The 18,579-nt window shown below is 45.4% G+C and overlaps 1 protein-coding gene across 1 annotated transcript in view; it reads right to left on the bottom strand.

The window, feature by feature from the left end:
• Positions 1-8,582, bottom strand: part of FAM91A1 (family with sequence similarity 91 member A1) — a 31,758-nt gene extending 23,176 nt beyond the window's left edge. The window contains exons 1-4 of the mRNA XM_053395332.1: positions 8,308-8,582; positions 3,929-4,013; positions 3,105-3,256; positions 1,579-1,636 (exon numbers count right to left, since the gene is read on the bottom strand). Of these exons, the coding sequence (XP_053251307.1) occupies positions 1,579-1,636; positions 3,105-3,256; positions 3,929-4,013; positions 8,308-8,379 (367 nt within the window). The 5' untranslated portion in view covers positions 8,380-8,582. The remainder of the gene's footprint in view (positions 1-1,578; positions 1,637-3,104; positions 3,257-3,928; positions 4,014-8,307) is intronic.
• Between the last annotated feature and the right edge of the window lie 9,997 nt (positions 8,583-18,579).

Below are 18,579 nucleotides of genomic sequence, written 5' to 3'. Positions count from 1 at the left end.
TGAAATTCCATCCAAAGCACCCTCACAAATGGAAACATTATTTGATTAACTTGAAACATAAACTGCTTCCTCTTAAGCCCTATGCAGCCCTGAGGATTCAGACAATGCATGCCCTTGTTACCGTTTTTATCAAAGGCAATCCATAATCTTAGGGGCCTATGGCAAGATATGCCAGGATGAGCAGCTTAGGATGCAGAGGTCGCCAGCTCAGTCATGCTCAGCTGGCATAAAGTCCCCAGCCCCAGAAAAGCAGCATGAACTTGCTCATCCTGGCTCAGCCTGAGTTGAGGCTAGTGTAGGCCCTAAAAAAGGAAGGTGTTATGGGGGCATGGCGGAGGCATGATGGGGTGCGGTGGGGGACTTAAGATGGACCCTGACTCCGTGCAACTCAACCTTGTGTTCTGGCAAAAAGGGTAAGGGACCCCTGACCATTAGGTCCAGTCGTGGCCGACTCTGGGGTTGCGGCGCTCATCTCGCTTTATTGGCCGAGGGAGCCGGCGTACAGCTTCCGGGTCATGTGGCCAGCATGACTAAGCCGCTTCTGGCGAACCAGAGCAGTGCACGGAAATGCCATTTACCTTCCCGCCGGAGTGGTACCTATTTATCTACTTGCACTTTGACGTGCTTTCGAACTGCTAGGTTGGCAGGAGCAGGGACCGAGCAACGGGAGCTCACCCAATCACGGGGATTCAAACCGCCGACCTTTGGATCATCAAGCCCTAGGCTCTGTGGTTTAACCCACAGCGCCACCCGCATCCCTAACAAAAAAAGGCAAAAAGGGTAGTGTAAATCAAATACTATTTTAAAGTCTTGTTCTTCCTCTGACAGACTTGGGCCAGCTCAGCCAGCAGTGGTCTTCCTCTTGAAGGGCAGGTGGATCTGGCGTAACTTAACGTCAGCTTGTTTAATGTGTCTTGTGTATAGGATCGCTCTCTTAACAGTTGTATTGGAACTGTGGGCTTTAGATCTGCATTTGGTGCAGCGAGAAGGGGTTATTTATGTCACCATTTGGTCTGCCTCTGTAATAACACCGTCAAAAGTGACAACTGGAAGATGGGTAGCCTCAGAAGTGAGCAACTCATCAGAAGTTATCACTGTCTCCCTCCTGTAGCTGAAAGGCCAGCAATTCAGAAAACCAAGTTAATGGGAAGGATAAAGACATAATATACACACTGGTTCCAAGAATTACTCCCAAGAATTACTGTGCCAACAGCTATCTTTGTTAAAGCTAATGTGCTGCACTGCTAAATGGGTAAAGTGGAACGATTTTAAGTTATGTAAATGCAATTCTTATGGCCTATTGCTGAGGCAACAAGTAATTATTAGAAAAGCACATGCTTAAGTTGTGGGTTAGTGTTTTATTTCCATAACTGGTTTGGAGTAAATTTTTTTTATCAGTATATTTTTTTTGTTCTCTTTTCAAACATCAGGCATGTAATCCCCACAATTAAACAAACATTACAACTTCAAAAAGGAATTGTCATGCAGCTGTGCTTTTAAAACTAGACTTCCTTAAAACATGATTTCCAAATGGAAATTTGTTTAGCTTGTGGAAACAGAATGAAATCTTATACTTACAGTCTGCAGCAGTAAAGTTGGGCAAACAATCGTAGCTTTTTTCACTGTTCATTATATCCTTTACAAAGGAAAAGGAAAAGTTGCAGTGTCAGCTTGACTCACTGTACTTCATTTCACAACTGTGCACTGATGCTACATCAGTAAATATTTGAAAACTACTTTGCACCCAAACCCCAGTTTATGGAGGCTTTGTATTTATCTGTTAGCTTGTTTGTTTGTTTGCTTGCTTGCTGGGGAGGGGAAAGGAGAGGAAATGGAAGTCCATTGGATGTAACCTAGTGAAAACAAAATTCTAACTCAAGGACCTAAAATAAGATGCACAAAATGAAGTAGATTTTAGGAAAAACTACAACCAGATCTAGATACGCACAGAGTGTGTCCTATTCATTTCAACTGAGAAAAATGAGGTGAACACAACAGTAATGCATTTCAGGGTTTCCCTCACCAAAATACATTTGGAGACGGGAGGGGGAGCAGAGAGAGTGAAAAATGGGGGTGGAATTGTAGTGCTCCATTTCTACAATGGCACATGTCCCATGCTCAGAATGCTGGATTGAGGCACAGGAAGCATGTGAACCTCACAATCCTTATGCCACTGATTTTGGAGCTGCCCTGCATAAATTTCAAAGGATCTCTACCGGTGTTCCAAGGACATCGTGTTTCCCCCTTTCTATTTCATCTTTGCAAACACCTTGGGAGGGCTTGCCCAAAGTCACCCAGAAAACTTCATGGGTGAACATGAAAACATGTAGCCATTATGCACCAGCTCTGGGATTATTCCAGTTTGGTGATTATGGTAGATATACTGTAGCCAAGACATTAGATGCTACAGGAACAGCCATCACCAGCAACAGAAAGAGACTGGACTAATGGATTATTCTCTTTCGTGGTATCTTTAAAGGTCTTTAGTTTAACAAATAGGGGTAATCCTAGACCCAGTCACCTTGCAACGTAGCAAAAGGTTGTAACGGAAATGCATTTGAAGAATGGCAGACCAAGAATAAATCACCCCCCTGAGCTCACTGAAGGAAGGACTGGAGGTAATAAATATAACAACAGCTCCACTTGCTCCATGCAAAATGCTGCTTTAGCAATACCAGTAACCAAGTGTGCTCTACTGCAGTCCAAGAATGGAAGCAAAAATGGCCTATTTTTGTGGAATTCAGTGGCAAAACTCTCACTAGAAGCAGCAGGGCACAAACTACACATTACCTGCAATTATCAATCAAATCTGCACCACGCTACACATTGTTTCTCCCATATGTCGAGAGGTGACTCAAGCGCTGTTTGCTGCTCTCTCTGAATACAAGTTTGCAAGCTCCTTCATCAGAGTAATTTGGCTGCAAGCCCAAAATGCCACTGCAAATGGTGACTGCATTTCCTGCCGCTGATTACCAACAGCAGCCTGGCAAAAAGCTAACAATAATGGGCATGTGACTCCAGCTGGCAGGCATCGTGTTACGCTGAAACACCACAAACTCCTGGGACGCACAAAATGACTTGTTTAAGCATTTATCTAAACTTACCTCCATTATTCCTGTGTAGTACGAAAAGGGGGTTATCCTCAAGCCTTTCACCATGATGTCAGACAAGTGGTACGGGTACAACATGAGGTGCTCTCTGCTGTATTTCAACAGTTCCTCGTAGTATCTGCGCTCATCTTTTTTGACATGCTTGACTGGGAGAGTAAAGAAGGGTCAGCAGGTTGTAAAAACAGTCTCCACAAATCAGTTAGAAATGCTAAGAATTTTACGGGGTGTGAACTTGGGACAGGATCCAGAGCAAAGCTGAAGCTCCATTTGCGCAGAGATTTGGAGCATGCTCTGTGTATCCACACAAGGGGGGAGAGAGAATGCAAAGAGAGGAAGCTATTCAAGTATGCTGCACTTCATGGCACAAAAGAGAGGACATCCTATGCCACATACTATTCCTATTGCAAACGCAGTATCATTATTTGACACCGAGTTAGTTCCCAACAATCCAGTCTGAAAAAGAAGGCAGCCAACTAGCAAAGCTCTTGAAGTATGTCCATTTTGGAACTTGGAATAAGCTTGTACGGGGCTGCTGGGCAGCCTGTGGCATGGGGAATGGTCCTATGCAATCTTCCGGACACTGCCTGAAGCTGCCCTGTTCATCCATCTCATCAGTGTCCCCCTTTTCCCTGTTAATTTCCTTCTTACTTTTCTTGGCACTTTAAAGTATTTATTAATACAATTAATACAAAAATGACCAGTAGTGGTAGTACAATTTTACTGAACTCCAGCTGAGGACAGGTTTCTCTGATGTAGCTGTTACATATGACAATATCTGTTTTCAAAAGCCCTTTCCCCCACTCTGTTTCTCTACTCACCTAAGTTATTTCGGTACCGTAGCTGATTGCGGATACTATAGAGCACAACCTGCTTTTCATAGTCTCGCTGTGAGTTTCCAAGCCCCTACGAGACAAAGCATAGAAATTTAACGAAATGAGTAAAGGAGCAATCCTGTACACAAGAAGCTGGCGTAGAACAGACTGGTGTAATTTAATCTGGTGTAAAGTTACACCAGATCCACACTCCATTCAGCAGTGAGGCTACCGCTGGCTGAGTCAACCTAAGCCTGGCAGAGAAAAAATAAGCCTTTAAACTAGTGTTTAGAGTTGTACCACCCTTTCTACCATCTTAACTTATGCCAAGTCACATGACAGAGCTGCTCAGGCTTAGGATCCAGTGTACATCTTCCCTTTCTGGTCCCAAACACAGAACACTCCTTTTCCAGGGCTTACACTGGATTAAGATCTGCTGGGCTTGGCTCAGGTAGTTGAGGACTGGCTGAGCCAGGCTGAGCTCACATACCTCCATCTGAGCCAAGGATGAGGGAGTTAAGCCAGCTCAGCTGCAGATGTGCTGGGTCCTAACCTCCTCATCCTGGTCGATCTTAAGTGCTGGACAAGTTGTTGATCCTCAGCCCAATAGGTAAATTTACAGCTCAGGCTTGCTGAAAGTTGAACTATAAGATTACCCTTCAAGAGTTTTATCAAGCAACTTGGCTTAGACCAACAACTAAGTGTTAAATGAATTGTCTGACATATACACATAAAAGTGGTGCTTTTGTAGTTCTACAAATAATTAACCAACAAAATCAATACAGAGTTCCTGCAAAAAACTAGGAAATACATTAGCCTTGTAAAAAAGCCCACAAAAAGTGATCAGCCTGGAAAAATAATCTACTAGCCTGCCCGGGACTGGCAAATGAGAGACAGAGAGGACCATCCCACTACCAGATTTGTGCAGGTACCTATGGCCTTAATACACCATCATTTCCCTAATGCAGGAATAGAGAACCTGTGGTCCTCCAGACACTACTGGACTACAACACCAATAATCCCTGACTAATGGCCACATTGGTTGCGACTGATGGGAGTTGGGGTCGAGCAACACCTGAATAGCTACAGCTTCCTCATTCCTACCCTAATGTGACATGGGAAGAGCTCTGCTTTGCCCTCACATAATTGGTATTTGAACTTTCCACACCACTGCTTTTTCCTTTCACACTGGAGAGCCAGTGTGGTGTAGTGGTTAAGAGCGGGAGACTCGTAATCTGGGGAACTGGGTTCGCTTCCCCGCTCCTCCACATGCAGCTGCTGGGTGACCTTGGGCCAGTCACACTTCTCTGAAGTCTCTCAGCCCCCCTCACCTCACAGAGTGTTTGTTGTGGGGGAGGAAGGGAAATGAGATTGTTAGCCGCTTTGAGACTCCTTCGGGTAGTGATAAAGCGGGATATCAAATCCAAACTCTTCTACTCTTCTTCTTCTTTTGTATTGTGCCTATAAGATTGTATCTGGGCAGATTGCCTCATATTTTAATCTCAATACAGCATATCAAACATTTGAGTCTAATTGCAAGTGATAGATAACAATGTTTTCCTATGTGTGGCTTTTGAGGAAGGTCAGAGGCATCCTGTAGCTCAGTGGAAGATCCCATGTTTAGCAGAAATAAGGTCACATGTTCAGCCACTGGCATCACAAGTTAAAAACACCTCCAGCAAGATGGCCTGGAAAAAATTGGGAAACGGCTGCCGGCCAATCAAAAGGAAAATACAGAGTTGGATGTGCTAAGGCTCTATATCACAAGACAACTTCATATGTTCATATGCCACTTATTCTCATAAAAACCAGCGTAAAGCAATTTGAGTGTTGCCCTAGACCACACGCACACGCATCTTCAATTCTTCACTTCCTGTGGGTGTTCACTAGCCTACGTCACAGGACATTCCTGAAGAAAAAAAATGTGCCCCCCGATTTCTCTGGAGGAAAGCTTGGATTAAAATAAACAGGTACAACAGAACAATAGCATTAGACTACAGCAGGGTGCACAGACTTCAGAACCTTGGTATTCAACTAAGCAACTCAGATCAGACCAACTGAAATTAATGGACCTAACTCAGTAATGCTCATTAATTTCAATGAGTTTACTTTGAATAAAACTTAAAACAAATGCTCAAAATCCTATGTCAACCCAACCAACTGGGGTCAGCTACAGGGGGGTACTGAACATGCACTAAAAATCAAGGAACAGGTTGTCCCTCAGCACGCACCAGAAATTTGCTTTTAGCATTTGAATGGAGTTCACTGCACTTTCACACAAAAATCAACTTCTACCTTTCTTCTCCAAGGTTTCTTCACTTCAGCAACCTAATTTAGAGCCTTGTTGTTGCAAATGCTTTAAAAAATGAAAAATTCCGTACTGGCATGGTTCCCATATATTACCTAGGTAAATAGAAGTAATATCAGACCTCCAGCCACACATGCTTACTTAGGGAGGGGCTACATCACAGATAGTTGAAGCCTTGGCAATGCATCCACTGATTCAATTATATGACAATGTCTCCGCTCAGTTTTCCTTCTTACGTGACTAACGTATGCATGTACTGTAATACACTACCGATTTTGCTGAAGTTGATCAATGCCATTTTATTACAATACCAATGCAATGCTCTACAAAAAAGGATGAAAGGAAACACTTTCAGATCTACTGCAAAAGATCTACTAGTGCTGTAGATCCTAATCTACCTTCTGTTAACCCCATGTTCAAATTAATCACAATATGCATACAACTGCCTGCAGGAAAAATGTGGTTGGCTGGCCCTGAAAAGTTGCAGAAGTTTGAGCAGGTGAGGGTGGGCCAAAGTTCAACAAGCTTGACAACAAACACTGACTTGGCAGTACCTGTTCTAATACTGCGGAAGAGGAGAAAAGGGTGAAGAAAAGTTAGCATTTTAGTCTTATCGGGTTGTTTTATTTACCGCATTTTGTGGCACATGTAACATTATGTATATTGGATACCACTGTACGGGGGGCCAACTTGAATAAATACTGGGGGGAGGCCAGTTAAGTCCTGCCACGCATAATCATTCACATGACACAGTGCACACACACCATTTAAATGGGAATGCCCAACAACTTGGTGGGGTCCGGCCCCCTCAAATATTTTATCGTGGGGGTCGAAGCCCCCACAGCCCCTAGAAGTTGGCTCCTATTGCAACGTAGCATCCACATGAAAGACAGTAGTGAAGATGCTTTTAGCTAACTAACAAATGAACAAACAAGCAGCTAGGAGGAAAAAGTCTCTACACACCAGGGGTGAAAAGGGTAATTTGCAGTAGATCAGCAAGGATTTGCAACCAGCGTCAACCACAAAATGATTCTGCCTGCCCCCCATCCCCCACTACACCGCTGAAAAAACATCGGGGTAACTAGCAATGGACTTAGAATCACAGAACTGTGGAGGTGGAAGGTTCCACGAGGGTCATCTAGTCCAACCACCTGCGATGCAGGAACTCAACTAGATCATACATGACAGATGGCCATCCAACCTCTGCTTAAAAAACATCCAAGGAAGCAGAACCTACCACCTCACACGGGAGTTTGTTCCACTGCCCAAAAGTCCCCACCCTGATGTTCAGTGGGAATTCCTTGGCTTGTACAGTGGTACCTCGGGTTACATACGCTTCAGGTTAAATACGTTTCAGGTTACAGACTCCGCTAACCCAGAAATAGTGCTTCAGGTTAAGAACTTTGCTTCAGGATAAGAACAGAAATCGTGCAGCAGCGGTACAGTGGTACCTTGGGTTAAGTACGTAATTCGTTCCGGAGGTCCGTACTTAACCTGAAACTGTTCTTAACCTGGAGTACCACTTCAGCTAATGGGGCCTCCTGCTGCCGCTGCTGCCCGATTTCTGTTCTCATCCTGAAGCAAAGTTCTTAACCCGAGGTACTACTTCTGGGTTAGCGGAGTCTGTAACCTGAAGCGTCTGTAACCCGAGGTACCACTGTAACATGAAACCCACTAGCCTCGGGAGCAGAAGAGAGCTGGGTTCAAGTTCTGCTGCTCAAAACATAAAAAAACCCGAATGGGCTTAGCAGGGGGCTCAAGCCTTCGTCGTTGGCGGAACCTCGGACTTTTTACCAAAGCACGAAAGCGGAGCCCGAGGAGCCTGAAGTCACCTATCCGACCCCGCTTTTACTGCAGAGCAGACCCACTGAAATCAATGGGTATGTCCCAAGTTGGGTCCATTGCCCGCCCCCGTCTCCCCACGGAGTTCCTGCTACCCAGAAGGGGAAGCGAAAGTGGTGGCGGAGGTCTCTGCCGATGGCCATTGGCGGGGTACGGGAAGCCAAAGGGGTCAGTTCTAATAGGGAGAGCGCTAAGAGCCGCTTTTCTACAGGTGCCGGGAGGGGTCAGTCCGTACCTGCTTGACGCTGGCGGGGAGGCGGGCCCAGGGGTAGTTGTGGCGAATGTGGAACTCCACGTCCACATTCATGGCAGGCTCCCCCGGCTGGGGTGGGAAGGGTCGGGGGCGGCGGTTGGCGGCGCCCCCCGCCCCTCACACAGCCTCAGCCCCCGGTCCCCGAGGAGCGACGCGGCGGCGGCCCAAAGCTGGACCTTCGCTCAGCCCGCTCTCTCGCCTCTCCTCCTCCTCCCTCTCGTCTCCTCACAGCGCGCTTCCGCGTTACGGGCTCCGGGAGCCCCGCCCCTCCGCGCGACGTCGGTTCCGGTCCCCGCGGGCGGGAGGAGCCTCGGAGAGCCAAGGGAGTAGAACGCTCCTAAGAACCAATGGGATCGTCCTCTCCTCCACCACCCTCTCCCTCCTTTCTAAATCAGTACGCCAGAAATGTGAGGGCGGGGCTGGGGGTTTTTAAAGCCGCGGACGCTCGACGTCACGGGCGCGTCGCTTTTGCGTCTCCGCTGCAGGCCGCTGTGAAACTACAAGCCCCATGGTGCTTTGCGGGAAACGGCCTTTTTTCCGTTGTGACGTAACAGTTGGCCGCGTGGCTGAAGGGTTCGCCTGAGGGAACGAGGCCGCTTTATTTGTTTGTTTATTATTATTTATTGAATTTGTATACCGTCCTTCGTTTCAGTTGCATATCGCTTTATAATTTTAAAGAAAGAACTCGAACCACATTAAAACATCAAATAAAACAAACCAGAATAAAGCAGTACTGAAGAAAATAAAATATAAATTTTAATTAACTTTGGTTTTATTTATTAAAATTTTCAATTTTTATACAAACAAAAAACAAACAAAAAAAAATAAAAACACATATAGTTCACAATACTTAATTTTCAATAACATATTTCTCTGACCTCCTCATACCTCCCCTTCTTGTAGTCGAATTCAAATTAGTTGTTCAGCAAATCCTTATCTCAAAGCATTACAGCTTATAAAAACACCTTATTTTCTATCCAACATCTTAGGTTATTATAACCTTAAATTTTTACTTATAAAGAACCATTTTTTCATATTCCTTTATACCATTACAGCTAGAAACCACTTAATTTTAATCCAATTTTAATTAACTTTGTTATCGAAGCATCATAGTTAACAGGAAACTAAAATATTATTTTAAAGGTGTTTTTCTCTCTCTCCCCCATTGCTTTCCCTGGGGTTATTTCTGCATTGTATCATAGAATTGTAGAGTTGGGAGGGACACTGTGGATCATCTAGTCCAACCCCCCTGCAATGCAGGATTCCTATAGTGGATTCCTAGAGTGTAGATCTATAAATAGGCTTCAGCATGAGAACTAAAATGAATCACAGTGAATTGCAGGGTTGGAAGGGACCACAAGAGTTCTCTAGTCCACCCCCTGCAATGGAGGAATCTTTTGCCCAATGTGGGGCTCGAATCCACAACCCTGAGATTAAGAGTCTCATGCTCTACCAGCTGAGCTGTCCAGCCATGCCTCTAACCCTACCATCATGCAATATTGATATATTATAATTACACCTCTTCCAGCTAGGAATGGTGTTCTGTCCATCTCCTGAGGTGGACTCTTGCCCAGAAAGCATATATGCCCTAACATGTCTGCTGGGCTCAAATGCTGTACCTGCTTATCTGAGAATAAGGCTCCATTGAACCAAATGGGGCTTATTTCTGAGCAGACATTGCATATCTTCTCAGAGCTAAGCGCTGTTGAATTCAGGGATGTTGCATTCATTAGTCACTTCTCCAGAAAGGGTTCTCAAAGTGGCTTACAGTGCAAAATTAAAACCACGCAGAAGAGAGAATAAAATAAGAAGTTGCAATGCTTGTCTGTAAATATGTGCAAAGGGGCAGGTCCAACCCACTAGAAAGATGAGCCGAAAAGAATTCATACCAATGGAAGTCTTTGTTCCAATGCAGATAGTGAGGGGTGATCCGGATTGGGACCACAACAGCAGCACAGAGCTTTGAAAAACAACCCTTCCTGGATTGCCTGCTTTTTGCCTGCTGGTCTATCTCACTCAGCCTCATTTACACAGGCTGGCAGTGGCTCTCCAAGCTTTCAGTCAAGGGTCTCTTACAGCCCTACTTGGAGAAGATGTGGACTGAACCTGAGACCTTCTGCATGAGCCATGACCCTTCTTCATGCAATTAGTGTCTTTGGATGCCCATTGTTGACCCTCTATTCATAACTCAAAAAAACATTGTGCAATGGCCAACCTATGGTAAAAAGTATGTTTCCTATGATCATCAAATAATACTTGGAATTTTCTTTTCAACCTGCAGGTGTCAGTCATTCGCTATTTTAATACTCACCAGTTGCAGGGAGAAGGCCCATCAAGAGATTGTTGATTCATTCCTGTGGAAAGTGGCGGTGCATTTGAAAGTGTGTTTGCAGTTGCGGACACTTGCCAGAGCTGCTCACTTACATTTAGACTCGTAGCTCGCCCTATTCTGAAGCCTAGGCAACTGGCTTTAAAAGTTATGCATATCTATCGGAATGAAAATCTACAGACCAAATTCCCAAACTGAATGTGCCCTCTTATGTGCTCCATAAACCTTAGTGGTCTGCTTAGATGGGACCAACAGAAGGGTAATCTGGCCTTGCCCATACTTGCATAGCTACTATATGGCCATCTATGGCTCTCTGTTTATGAAGGCCTTTGAATAAGATTTCACCAGATCTTAGCTATTAGACTACACCAACTGGCCTCTCTACCTCTGGGAGGTCCACCTGACAACTTTGCTGACATCATTTTGGCAGCGCCATTGAAGACTTACATTTTTTGGCCTTTGATGGACTGAGATGGTTTTGCTGAACTGTTAGCTTGGCGCCAAAGCTTCCTGTGGCAGTTGTGTGTGTGTGTTGCATCTGTTCTATGTGTATTTCCACTGGTATAATATCGTAAGTCACTTTGAGACCTTTTTAGTAATAAGTGACTAATGTTTAAATAACAATGATGGTGATAGGCTCCTTTATATACACATGTACCCTATAAATTTCAAAATTGTTCCTTCCTCCAAAATTCCTGTTTCAATGTGTTGTGCCACACAGCAGGTGGATTACACTAGTAGGACTGCAAGAAGTTTTGTAAAGTGGATTATCTGAAATATTACAAGAAAGATTATGAAAAGAATTATTAGTTAAGGCAATTAAATGCAATATAGAAATTAAGAAATGCAGAATAAGTGATAAAGAACGGAAAATCATAGAGGTGTTGACGGAAGTCTAAAACATTGTATAAGATGAGAAGATATGTTGTATGATTATTGGAACTGATATGTTAAAAAAGCAATAAAAATGTGTGTGTGTGTGTATATATATATATATATATATATATATATATATATATATATATATATGGAATCCATCGCCCTGAATGGAGGAAACTAGAGGGCAGGGCAGGGAAAGCCTCTTCCTTAAATTTGTAAGGGAGAGTTAATTTGGGCTGCCCCATATGCCGTATTAAGTCTTCAGTGCTAAATCACAGGCTACAAGCTCTAGGTTCAGGGATGTGGAACCTGTGGCCCAGCAGATGACGTTGGACTCCAAGTACCATAAGCCCTGCTCACCTGATCAGGGGATGATGGGAGTTGTAGTCCGGCAACATCAAAAGGGCCAGAGGTTCTCCATCCCTGCCCTGGTTCGTCTGTCATAATGTGGTTTAATTTTTTTAAACAACAACTACTACTCTTTCTTCATGCACATGATATGTTCCATTTAACTTCAGTAGCACAGGCAGGCTCCTCCAAGGAAATGAAGTTGGCCCTAATGCATCTCCTCAAAAGAGGAATTGCATCACCGAAGTAGAAAAGAAGACAACAGAGGACATTTTCTGTACTTGAATAAAAAGTGCATATGCTCATTCATATGTATAGATGCAAATTTGGAAATAATAGTTGTCATTGAAACAGAAACACATCTCGCCATAGTATACTCTGATCTGAATCCATCTTTTGATTCTTCAGAGTACTTAAGCTTAATTTGCTTGAACGACACTGAGTACCATCAGAATGTAAATGATCCAGCAGAAATGTCAGTGTGGTTCTTTGGGGACTTGATCATAACACTTAGCTAATAAAGTGAAGAGTCGCCCAAGCCCACAGACAGCATCATATATTAAATGTTACAGAACATTAACATTCCAGCAAACAAACCCATCAGTTTTTCTCTCTCATCTGTCTAACCTCCCACTCGGCTCAGAAGAAGACAGCAACTGAAGCTCAGTTCTCTTTCATTTTCCTCCCACACATCAGAAAGCCCATCCTAAAGGAATCGAAAACCAACAGTTGAGGAAGTAAGCTGTATCTTCCTTCACATACGAAGGAGATCTCTTAATGAACTGTCTGAACCACATCCAGTTTAAAGATAAAAGATCATCAGAAAGGAGATCTTTCTTGAAGTTGCCCATCAACAGTTAGCACCCAAACTGTGGTGAAATATACTCCCATCTCTGTTTAAATGATGATATTTACTTCTGAATTTGCAGTGATGCACAACATTTATGCAAATCTGTGCCCTCTTTTTTGGGAATTCATAAGACATGGGTCGCCAATGCAGTTCCTGCTGTTGACAGTGTGCCCCTGAGTATCTGCTATGGGGCCTGAAGAAGGTCGTATCCATCTTGTGTTTTGCTACACCCCCACGGCATCCTTTTTGTGATATGCCACACCCCTAGGGTAGCCATTTTGTGACCGGTACCCATGGCACTTTCTCAGAATTCTAAATACTGTGGTACCTCGGATTAAGTACTTAATTCGTTCCAGAGGTCTGTTCTTAACCTGAAACTGTTCTTAACCTGAAGCACCATTTAAGCTAATGGGGCCTCCCGCTGCCACCGGAGCACGATTTCTGTTCTCATCCTGAAGCAAAGTTATTAACCCGAGGTACTATTTCTGGGTTAGCAGAGTCTGTAACCTGAAGCGTATGTAACCTGAAGCGTATGTAACCCGAGGTACAACTGTACTACCGTTGGCATGGTTGGCAATGCCAAGATAAGTGTTCTCCCTATTGAGGAGAGTCACTAAGCTGGGAACAGACGACTGGCAGCTCAAGAGCATATTACAGGGAGAATGTAGGATGGAAGCAACAAAGCAGGACTTCTTTCCTGTTCTCCTGGTTCCTCCAGCCTCCGCTGCTGACTTGGAGGACCTCGATCTGGAGAATACAGAGGCCAGGTCTGGTTTCTCCTCACTTCAGAGCCATGCTGCAGCCATACCCCGTGATTGATGCCTAAACAAGCAAGCATCTCTCGTCTTCAGCTGGCCACATATTTAATTGGCTTTTGCACACCTAGTGCTGGAAAACGCCTATAAGCCCAATTAACCAATTTTTCAGACTGTCTAGTTACATAGTCTACAAAAAGTCCCTTGGGGAAATTGGTTTTGAGTGGGCTGATGGCATGATAGTGTTGAGAATGGGGAGTATTAAGCTATTAAGATTAATAGCCTCCTCAGTTCCACCAAAAGAGTTTGGAGCAGAGAACAATGAGTTACGTTCTAAAGTTACCATACAGAAAGAGCCCGCAACAGTTGTTTGTAGGCCAGCATTAAAACCTACGAAAGCAGTGCCTAAAATTCAATCAATGATGATGGTGTCTTGTCAGTCCAGAGTTTCTTCTTGTCTAAGGAGGCCTCTGCATGTTACCTTCTTCACCAACAGCATTCATAAACTTCAAAACAGATCAGGAAAGTTGGGGAGGAAGAGGCATTGCCAGATGTTGAACATGTTCCTGATTGTTCTGATCCTTCCAATGTGTAGTTTGAATCCGCCCACCAACTCCCCAAGTCTGTTTACTCTCTGTACAATCTGGGGCATTTCATAGCGTTTCCACATTTCAAACAGTAAAAACCAAGACACCCCAAAAGTTGTTGAGCACCCCTAACATTTCAAGAACACCACAGGCTTCTTACATTAGACAAATTCATAAGGCTATCAATAGTTGTCTACTACTAGATGTCATGGGGGATGCGGGTGGCGCTGTAGGTTAAACCACTGAGCCTAGGGCTTGCTGATCAGAAGGTTGGTGGTTTGAATCCCCGCGACGGGGTGAACTCCCGTTGCTCAGGTCCCTGCTCCTGCCAACCTAGCAGTTCGAAAGCACGTCAAAGTGCAAGTAGATGAATAGGTACCACTCCAGCGGGAAGGTAAACAGTGTTTCCGTGCGCTGCTCTGGTTCACTAGATGTGGCTTAGTCATGCTGGCCACATGACCCGGAAGCTGTACGCCGGCTCCCTCGGCCAATAAAGTGAGATGAGCGCCGCAACCCCAGAGTCGGCCACGACTGGACCTAATGGTCAGGGGTCCTTTTACCTTTACCTTTACCTTACCAGATGCCATGGGCCAGAAGTCGGCTTCACCTGCTGAACAGCAGCAAGAAGGGAGAAAATGTGGAATGACTCCACTGGGCGCCACACCGCAGGGGGTGGCACTTATTGCAGGTCATGCAACGTGCCCAAGCCATACATCTCTCCTGGAAGTGATGAGGTGGCTAGGCGCCTGCAGGCTCCATGCTGCCTGAAACGACAGCATGGGGCTTGTGTGTGCCCACTGCCTCCCCCTAGCCACCCTATAGCTGAGGGGGAGGTGGCAGCGAGGCTCCGTGCAGTGTGCCCTTCCCCGGCTGAATAATAATAATAATAATAATAATAATAATAATAATAATAATAATAATTTATTTATTCCCCACCCATCTGGCTGGGTTTCCCCAGCCACTCTGGGCAGCTTCCAACAAAATATTAAAATACAATAATCTGTTAAACATTACAAGCTTCCCTAGACAGGGCTGCCTTCAAATGTCTTCTAAAAGTCTGGTAGTTGTTTTTCTCTTTAACATCTGGTGGGAGGGCGTTCCACAGGGCGGGTGCAACCACTGAGAAGGCCCTCTGCCTGGTTCCCTGTAACTTGGCTTCTCGCAGGGAGGGAACCGCCAGAAGGCCCTCAGAGCTGGAACTCAGTGTCCGGGCAGAATGATGGGGGTGGAGACGCTCCTTCACGTATACTGGACCAAGGCCGTTTATGGTTGGCTCGCCTTGTCCCCAGGTGCAGGGTGTGCGCACTGCCCCGGGTGCCCAAGCAGCTAGCTACACCACTGCTTCAAGGACAGGAGTAGAAGGCACTGATGAGAACCAGCTGGCTTCATCCTCCATAAATAGAGCTCTCAGCAGCACTCAGACGCTAGAAACAGTGCCTGTGGTTCCTGGCCCTACCGGGCTGCTTCCTGCTCACCATCTGGGTCCTTGGCTCTGTAATCAACTGGATTCCCTGACCTCTGGACTGACTTTGTATATGGATTCTGCTCTCAGGCAAGTGTTCTTTGGAGACTCCTAGCCCCTGATTGCTCGGCTGGGGCTGCGACACCAGAGGCAGTATGCTAGGGGACACTAGTGGAAGTGCTACTCTTCTAACATCTTATTTTAGCTCCATATTAAAGGTAAAGGTAAAGGACCCCTGACAGTTAAGTCCAGTTGCGAACGACTCTAGTGTTGTGGCGCTCACCTCGCTTTACTGGCCGAGGGAGCCGACGTTTGTCTGCAGACAGTTTTTCCAGGTCACGTGACCAGCATGACTAAGCCACTTCTGGCAAAACCAGAGCAGCGCACGGAAACGCCGTTTACCTCCCTGCCAGAGTGGTACCTATTTATCTACCTGCACTTTGACATGCTTTTGAACTGCTAGGTTGCCAGGAGCTGGGACAGAGCAACGGGAGCTCACCCCCTCGTGGGGATTCGAACCGCCAACCTTCCGATCAGCAAGCCCTAGGCTCAGTGGTTTAGACCAAAGCACCACCCGTGTCCCTCTTAGCTCTATGTACCAGGGAGAAAAAGGTAAGTACTCTCATGCCTCATGACCAAGCGGGCAATGTGGGTGGAGGGAGGCAGCTCAGAAGCTTTCCGGGCACCTGGGGAAGATCTCAAGTGTGCCATTACTCCTATGGGTGCTATGTTGGCACTCCCTGCCATAATACAGGGGTACATAATACATCATAAATCTGTTAGCCTTTAAGGTAGAACAAACCCCTTTGTTGTTTTGGCGCAACAGAGCAATACAGTTCCTTTTGTTGACTGAAATACATACACACACGCACCGAACATCCCTAAACTCAGGTTAAATGATGAATCCATCTTTCAGAATGAGAAAAGTGCTCTCTAGGTACTCATTGGCAATGTGTTCATTTGTGCATATCCGTTAATTAAAAAGAGCTGAATGGACAGTTTGGGACTTTCTATTAATCGAATCCATCCTATTGCACAGAGACAGGCTCCCACATACTCAAATAATGCTAAGTAATTAATCCGAAATAAGTAGCAGCAGTTGTTGCTTTTGCCACAAGTAGGGAGCACAGTTTAATTGAAGTCTGAAAGTGTCTTAATCACAAGGGTCCTGTGAATGCCTGCAGCCAAACCCAGCTAGTATAAGCACTAGAGACGGGCTGCTCTTATGCAATCAGCAGGCAGAGGAAGAAAACAGAATGGTGGCGAATGCATATTTGCTGAAGTTTTAATTGCTTTCCTTCCCCCAGGTCTGTTTGGACTGAACATGGCAAATGTTAAACAAGGAGACATGCTCAGATGCATGCTAAATGGTGCAAAGCAAGTAGACCACAATTTCTGTTTCCAAATAATAAATGATCATTTCCTTCCTAAATATCAGACGCTAGAGGCCTTGAACCATCAACTTATGGGGCTGAGGTTAGAACTTCACCTTGTGTGCTGACATAAAACTGTTGTGTTTTCACAAAGCCTGCTTTAGTCATGGAAGGGAATAAAAGGTAAAGGTAAAGGGACCCCTGACCATTAGGTCCAGTCGTGGCCGACTCTGGGGTTGCGGCGCTCATCTCGCTTTATTGGCCAAGGGAGCCGGCGTACAGCTTCCGGGTCATGTGGCCAGCATGACTAAGCCACTTCTGGCAAACCAGAGCAGCGCATGGAAACGCCGTTTACCTTCCCGCCGGAGCGGTACCTATTTATCTACTTGCACTTTGACATGCTTTCGAACTGCTAGGTTGGCAGGAGCAGGGACTGAGCAACGGGAGCTCACCCCGTCACGGGGATTCGAACTGCCGACCTTCTGATCAGCAAGTCCTAGGCTCTGTGGTTTAACCCACAGCGCCACCCGCGTCCCAATGGAAGGGAATAGCAGGGAGCAACTCTGACCCCTGTGGACTGGAAAGTGGTATGAAGTCTCCGGCTTGGTCACGTCTGCCATATAAACTAGGAATTTGGACTTCTGCCCTTGGCTAATCGACAGAATGCTGTCTTCTGCTTGCTTAACATCTGCTGCCAGGGAAAGGGAGCTTTATCCAAGCATAATGAATTTTGAACTGTCATGTTCACTTAAGATAGGTGTGAGGAACCTTTGGCTCTACGGATGTTGCTGAACGACAACTCCCATCAACCCCAGCAAGCATAGCCAGGGAGATGGGAGTTATAGTTCAGCAGCAGCTGGAGGGCCATGGTTCCCCACTCCTGACGTAAGTACAAACCAGTCTCTGAATTTCACCCACCCCTCCTTTCCTGTGCCAGGGAAGAGCCCTGCTGCAGGCTTGCACTAAGAGCACTACCAGGGAGTTGTATACAGTGGTACCTCGGGTTACATACGCTTCAGGTTACATACACTTCAGGTTACACACTCCGCTAACCCAGAAATAGTGCTTCAGGTTAAGAACAGTTTCAGGTTAAGTACGGACCTCCGGAACGAATTAAATACTTAACTACTGTAAACCTGTTAAGTTACCAATACAGTGGTACCTCCGTTTTCTAACATAATCTGTTCCGGAAGACCATTTGAGTTCTGGAACGTTTGAAAACTGAAAACTCAAAACGGAAGCCTCAAAGCGGAAAACTCAACAAGGAAGCTGCATTTCCTGTTCGACTTCTGAGGCGCGTTCGAAAACTGAAGCATTTACTTCTGGTTTTTCAGCGTTCGAGTTCCGAAACATTCATCAATGGAGACGTTCCAAAACTGAAGTGCCATGTACTTGTGTGAAACCTGAATCTGGCTGTCAAGGTTCAATAGACGACACAGAAAGGAAGGGAGAAGATTTAAGGAATAAACAGCTGTTCTCCCCCCCCCTCAGTTCCTCATGGTTCCTATATGAGGATACATAGTAGAGGGGCGAGGAAGAAGTATTTGACCAAAGCTGCAACAGTATTTGACCAAGATTGTAATATATAGGCCTAAGGCCAAAAGTGGGAGGATTTAGGCTGAAGGTCAGGAACTCATCCAGATCATTCCCCCACCCCCAATATTAGCAGTT

This window comes from Podarcis raffonei, chromosome 7, assembly GCF_027172205.1.
Source record: "Podarcis raffonei isolate rPodRaf1 chromosome 7, rPodRaf1.pri, whole genome shotgun sequence".
Classification (NCBI taxonomy): Eukaryota; Metazoa; Chordata; class Lepidosauria; order Squamata; family Lacertidae; genus Podarcis; species Podarcis raffonei.
Note: the sequence above shows the minus strand (reverse complement) of the source record. Positions and strands in the feature narration are given on the sequence as shown.